The following is a 7,053-nucleotide window of genomic DNA, read 5'->3' on the forward strand; positions in this document are numbered from 1 at the left end:
ATTAATCAATAACTTGCATCCCTAATTTATACAGGAATGAAATTAATTTGTATCTACTCATATTCATGTAATTAAGCATTTTAATGATTTGGTCGATTAATCGATTAATCGAAAAAATAATCGATAGATTAATAGATTATTAAAATAATCGTTAGTTGCAGCCCTAAGTGTTGTAGCTAGGTTAGCGGCAATAATACAATTGCCTGTCGGCTAACTAGAATGCAGTTTCATATGGTTTGTTGGGAAATGACGTCACTACCATTTACCAGTTCCTGGAATACGATATAAATGGAACGCAGCATAAACACGAGGCCCCAAGCCAAATCTATCTAGCCATGATTTTCATCTCACTCCTTTTAAAAAAAAAAAAAACTACCAGCCAAGAGGCAAAGTCTTGCCTTACATTGAAATGTTAACTAAAGCAACAGGTTTGCACCGGTTTTTCATCGCTTTTGAAGGCACACATTGTTGACCAGAAATTAGGTAAAAGTTCATTTTGAAACATTTTGGCATCAACAGTTCCTCATATAGTGCCACACTTTTTGATCTTTTTGGCTCCTAATTTTATCCGTTGCACCGATTTCCATGTAAAAGGCTAAAATGCCTGCGTTTTCTCCTTATCCGTTTCTAATTTCCCCCCTCTGTGGGGTGGTCGAGGGTGAAGTGAGGCTTCTACAATCATAGCGTAGATGACTTGCACTTGCCTTTGCTCTTGCAGAAAATCAATAATAGCAACTCTGCTTGGGGAGAGAGCTCCCTCGTGAAGCAACGCTCTCCATCTGTTGATGCGTTGCGGTAAGCAAACTTTTTATATTGCTCAGTGGTAGTTAAGTTATTCCTTTACATTGGACCCACTGTGAGGTCATGAGCTGCATCATGCCTTTATGGCATGGAAAGAACTGGTCAAACAGGTGTGAAAGTGAGGGTTTAGAGTTCAACCTTTTGTAACTTAAGCACACTTTTATGCAAATTAGTAGCTATTCATGTCAGCAGTTCTGATTTACTATTTGTAATTTCAAAATAAAATGCCACAGAAATTGATATTTTCTCATTTGCATTAATCATGTCAGAATGATCGTCTTGCAACTTAGTTTGGCTATAAAATATGGAGTTGTGCTTAAGTTTTGGTGCTACTCACTGGCTATTAATCCCACTCCAGCCACAAGGGAGCCCACCCAGGCAGTCATGCCCTTGCTCTCTTGGTAGGTGTGCAGCCACTCAGGGTACAGGACGCCCACGGACTGCGGAGACCCATAAGCCAGGAGCTGGGCCATAAAGGATGTCGCGATGATCACCCATCCCCAGCCTCCATCCTGGATTTTAGTGGACGAAGTCATGGTACTGATGGTGTTCGTGCCAACCTGGGATCTGCTACAGCTTGGACTGAGGAGAAGATCCTGGAAAGAGAAGAAAAAAATAATAAAATAAATAAATAAAAAGACAATATTTAAACACATCAACATATATAAAAAGACAACTTACAAGGCTCTACTTACTCCTAGCCTTGATGGTGCTGCTGCAGCACCTGGCCTGGGCAGTCACCTGTATGTGTGTGTGAGGTCCTGAGCTCCAACTGACTGCAACCTATCCACAGCCAGCTGCCCCTATTTAATCCTTTTCTCCCTCCTAACCACACCTTGTTGGAGGAGGAGAAAGTGAAGCAGCCCTGTCARCTGCGGAGTGCCCCACTAATGCATCATTAATCTGCCTCCTCCATGACTCAGCTCGGACACACACATCTGAAGTTTGTCAGACACGTTCTAAATTGAGGCCCATCGCTGCAGGGCCATGGACGGAGTCATGTTTTTAATGTCAATTTATGGGCAAATTCTATGCCCATTGCTTTTAAAGGGTTGTCAAAACAGCAGGGTGGCAATTATTAGAAGAAGTCAACACTAACATAATATTTTGAAGCAAATCAGCATGGTGTCATGACTGCTTATTTACAGACAACATAAACCTGTGTTGTTTTGTTTATCCTTGTTGGGACTATTTTACCCAAAGGTGCTTGGTTTTTGTTAAAAAAAAATAAAATAAACGAATATAATGCGGCACTCACCTGAGCGTCTACAACAGCAGCCGCCTGAGGAGCTGCGCGCTCTGCGGGAACTTTTTCATGGAACCAAAAGATCTCCTCTAAGAAAATCTTCCGACAAAATGACTTCAGCTACAAAAGCATCGCGCGCGGCTGCATTGCCTTGAATCTATGAGGTCTGTGAGTGCGTGTCAGAGTGGGGGGAACAGCTAGTGAGTTCATTGTGTGTGTGTGTGTTTGGTATTGCTTTGTAGCCGGTGACAAAAACCGGTTCAAAGCTGTTCTTGCTGGTCCAGAAGCAGCAGCGGCGGCAGCAGAGAGAGAGAGAGAGGAAACGGCGCTTCCTCCTCCTGCGCGTCTGGAGCGCAGCGCGCAGCTCTCAGGCTCGGTGTCTCTCCGCAAACACGAGAGGCTGCTTTACTTTTTTCACCTCCTGTGTCTACATTGTTTTTATTATTCCCTCCTATTTAAGGCTTTTATAACAATAGTTACAATCACAATCAAAATCCCATGCATAAGTACATTTTTACCTGTCGGTCCTCTGACACAAAATTCTGTTTTTTTAATTTATTTATTATTAAATTTTTTTTTTATGAAGCAAGCATTCTGCGCAGGAAGAGTTAAAGTGCGCCTCTAAGGAAGTCATCTAAACTTTGAAAAATCGAATTAGCTAACTTCATCATCTTTGGAGATTAAATGAATGTAAAGGTTGGTGTTAGTGCTGACTGAGCTCCTTTTCTCTCTAGTAACATTGTTCATGTGGCCATCAGTCCAGTCTGAACCGGTTGATGGATGGTAATAACACCACCACATTGCATCAGCAAGGCGCACCAGGGCTCATCCTGCTGGGAATGGAGCTAGAGTCTGAGGGGGAAACACGCACAAAGCTCCTAAATTCAGTTATAATCTGTTTTTTTTTTCTATAAAAGAACATCATATAACATGCAAGCTGGGCCAATATGAAAAGACAGGAGCCACATCAGACAGTCTCATAAACAACCTGATAAGGAGGAAATGAGAGAAGTGACTGACAGGATAATAGGCTATTTATTAACAGACAACAAACCAGAGGTTGTGGTAACAAAGTACATTTACTTTGTAGTAATTCTTTGAGGATCTTTTCACCAAGTTTTTTTTTCTTCTAAATCATAACTTCTACTTTTAATCCGTCATACATTCAGAACATAAAAATTATACTTTTACATCTTTATTAAAAAAAATTAACCCCTAGTAATGCATTATCATTTTAAAGACTCATCATGAAAGGGGTTTTTATGTGCTCTGTTAAACAAATGTAACATGCAAAATGTAAAGCAATTTCTTGAAAAGAAAATGTGTTAATTGCTTAATTTGCTCAACACGATTTAGCAGAACAAGTTGATAAAACTTAAATTAGGTAAATTCAACTTTTTATTTCTTAAAGTGTGAGTAAAAGTTTTACTTTCCTGATTGTTGTATAAAATGCTTCAGTTTTTCCCCATTTCTGTATTTTCTAATCTGATTTTATGAAGATTCACTTCAGGAAAATTGGTTCTTTTCCCTCTAATTTATGATTTCAAAATCCACAAACGATTAATAAAAGCTAATGTCTCCCAGTTTGTAATATTAAAATGTGAGAGCTGACAGGTTTCCTCTTGTCACACTGCAGCAGCATCATAAAATTATATTGTTTCTTTTTTTAAATCCAGGGGCAATAAAAGTGATGCGGAAAGAAAACAAACTTCAAAAARTGGGACATGAAGAAAGGTACAGTACACAAACAGAACGTGTACAAAAATTAAGAAAAAAAGGCAAGTTTACACTGGATGAAGATCAAATTATTAGGGTCTCAAGCTTTTTCCCATAAGTTACACTGTCAGGAAGGGTGTTAAAGATTTAGGCTCCATAATCCCCCGTTAATTGTACTTTAGACTGGGATTACACTGACATCCTGCTCCTGACCAGTTTCAGCTAGATGTAATGCATGTGAGGGACAGTGGACAAGGATCAGAGTGGGCTTGGAAAGTCGATTCTTACCTGATGGTGGAATTAATGTCAGTTAAAAATGTTCATGAACCATAGTTAGTGTGGCTTTTGAGCTCAGGTTGGGAAAAAGTAAAGTATATTTTGGCTTTTGCTGCAATTCACATCAACAGTAGTGTTGAAATTGACTAAAATCTTTGATATGAGAAACAGCATGTATTATGTGAAAACTGTCAATTAAAAAACTAACAAAAAAACAGAAGGTCCATACATTATCTTCCGCTTGTTCCAGAGTCAGGTCGCAGGGGCAGCAGCTTGAGTAGAGGGGCCCAGACTTCCGCAACCTGCGTCTTCCAGTTTTTCCAGGATTCCAAGGTGTTCCCAGGTCAGCCAAGAGACTACGTCTCTCCTGGGTCTCCTCCGCGGTCTCAGTCATACCTGAAGTGCCTATAGGAGGCGTCCTTACCAGATGCCTGAACGACCTCAACTGGCTCCTCTCGCTGTGGAGGAGCAGAGTCTCTTCCGGATAACTGAACTCCTCACCCTATCTCTAAGGGAGATTTCAGCTGTGGATAGAATTAATTTCAACTGCCTTTATCCGCAATCTCGTTCCTTCAATCCCTACCTAAAGTTTGTGGCCAGGCAAACAGAGAGCTTCTCTTTATAGCTCAGATCTCTCTTCAACTCGACAGACCCGTACAGAGTCCAGAAAATTGCAGTAGTGACATTGATCCGTCTATGTGTCATGCACCATTCTTTCCTCACTTGCAAACAAACCTCCCAAAGGCMGAAACCTTAACCCAACCTGAAAAAACAGGTCAAAAAATCAAAAAAGATCAACTACTTTTATTTGCTGAAGACCTTTATTTGCTAAAGACGCTTTCTCAATTTAAAATGKTTGGAGTTGTGTGGGGTTCCACGCTTTATAGACCTTCATGAAAGGCCTTGTTGATTAGATTTACATGTTAGACTGGAACTACTCGCCCCTCAGAGTAGAGAGTCRTAGGCCCTTTGTTTCCCTGGCTCACGAGAGAGATGTTTTGGTCACGTGCATGAAGATGTGAATTTGGGGGAAAGTAGAATCAAACCTGCTACACTGTAAGTTTTTCTAAGTTGAAATCTGAGCCCTCCCTCCTCTGTTTAAAGTTATCTTTTTCTCGTTTGACATAAAAGTTTGTTTTCACCCTCCTCTTCACCAGTATGTGAAAACTGCCTGTGCTGAGACTGATACAATAACCTTTTTGGTGCTATAGGGYCTACCTGAAGTGTATTCTTGTTTATACATCACGTCTCACATATACAAAAAAATAAAAATAAATAAAAACACGATAAATTCTGAGGAATAACTGGTTTGAGTGTCCAATCAAAATTCTTCGTCAGTATAGGAATTTGGTGTGCAACAAGCAAACAGTGTCACAAAAACACACCTAATCCACAGTCAACATGAGTGTAATTTAACAAAACATATTTTTATGATCATGCCATGGAGTAAGAAAATAAATGCTAATCYTGATCATTTTGTTCCACTTCACTGAGCTTTCATTACACAAATACACTCCCAGCAGTTCGAACGAACTGGCTTGCACGTTCGGAACATTTCTTTACGTTTCGCACTTTGGAGACACCCGAGAAGCAGCGGCCTGCTGTTCTTTCCCGTAAGAGGCTCAGCACGTGTAGGTTGCGCCGAGCCAGCCCACAGTCTGGATAAATCTCCCCCGGTTCTGTAGCCTAGTTTCAGAGAGCTGCCGAGGTGAAAAGGTCACTCTGGTAACCCTGCGTGGCCACCTGAGCCTCTGGCCAAGATTCCTGCTTGGATTAGATCAAACTGCTGAGACAACACACAGAAAGAAAAAAAATAAAAATAAACAGGGCAGAGGAGCCATCTTACTCGTATCCAAACTCAGCAACTCGTTGGACTAACGTACTTTTGTCACACACAGAAATGAGGAGTGTGTTTTGTTTCTGGTGAGTTTAAACATTGTGTCGGCTAAACAAACTCAGGTGTCCCGTTGTGACCTAATGGAAGCCTAATGTGTCCCATTTTTGTCCTTTTCTCCTCCCACCTGCTGTTATTGCACCCACATTACAAAGGTTCGTCATGTTAAATGATCCCAGAATGATTGATCTACGGAAACCACTCCTGGTATCCAGCCAGCTAGAACCGGTTGACTGGATGAAAATTAGATACTGACCCTCAGTGGAACCGTAGTGAGAGGACATCACCTGACTTGGTTACATAACAGATTATTGTCAAAGAGAAATGGATTTATTTCAGTTTTCAGCTTGGAGCACGGAAGGGAACGTCTGTCATCACTTTGAATTAAGAGTTGAGCAAATCTCATGTTACACTAAGTTCACACATGTGACCATGACAGGTTTCTACTTTAGTCTATCACATAACTTCAGCTTTACAAGAAAACACAAAGGTTGTGACGTAAGTCGAACTCAAATTTCAAAGAATGCAAGTAGAGTTTTAGAGGATTAAATTGCATTTGTAATGTTTTGACCTACTAAGGAAAAATAGGTTAAGAAAGCTGTTTAAGCTTTTCCTTTGGCAAGTATCAGTGTGCTAAAATACTTTGGCGACTTCTGTTGAGAGAAAAGCAGAAACATCATCCTGGTAGATTTAAAAATAGTAGCTTATCATCTGATGATATTTAATGCTCAAGAAAAAAGTGTTAGTTATATAAAACACTATTTTTTTTGCCAAAATGGTTTGGGAGTCCATTGACTCTCTAAGTATCTTCCATAGTAAGGACCAATATCCTTACCGCCTCTAAAACAAACACAAAACAATGCAATTACTCATTTATATATGTTTTTACAGACCAAGTGTGGATGTTTGTGTATAAAGTATYRATTTCCCTTAAAAAATTTGGAAACACATCAGATTTGATGCCAACATATCAAAGACCTATTTGAGAATCTACAGTAAAGCYATTAAACCCTTCAACACACTCACCTGTTTTAAAGAGCATCATTACCTCTGTGTGTTTGTGACACATYAGTAAGAAAAGTCTTGCGTATGAGTAACTATTCTTTTTTACAATCTCACG

The 7,053-nt window shown here is 40.0% G+C and overlaps 1 protein-coding gene across 4 annotated transcripts in view; it reads right to left on the minus strand.

Moving 5' to 3' along the window:
• Window positions 1-4,631, minus strand: part of LOC106512937 (monocarboxylate transporter 9) — an 11,307-nt gene extending 6,676 nt beyond the window's left edge. The window contains exons 1-2 of one of the 4 annotated variants that reach the window (XM_014001497.1): window positions 4,269-4,631; window positions 1,139-1,397 (exon numbers count right to left, since the gene is read on the minus strand). In XM_014001497.1, coding sequence (XP_013856951.1) covers window positions 1,139-1,397; window positions 4,269-4,433 — 424 coding nt within the window. In that variant the 5' untranslated portion in view covers window positions 4,434-4,631. Of the gene's footprint in view, window positions 1-1,138; window positions 1,398-1,482; window positions 1,816-2,059; window positions 3,238-4,268 lie in introns of those variants that run through there. The other 3 variants (XM_014001516.1, XM_014001524.1, XM_014001508.1) reach the window with 3 other exon arrangements.
• Between the last annotated feature and the right edge of the window lie 2,422 nt (window positions 4,632-7,053).

Source organism: Austrofundulus limnaeus, unplaced genomic scaffold, assembly GCF_001266775.1.
Source record: "Austrofundulus limnaeus strain Quisiro unplaced genomic scaffold, Austrofundulus_limnaeus-1.0 Scaffold0, whole genome shotgun sequence".
Lineage (NCBI taxonomy): Eukaryota > Metazoa > Chordata > Actinopteri > Cyprinodontiformes > Rivulidae > Austrofundulus > Austrofundulus limnaeus.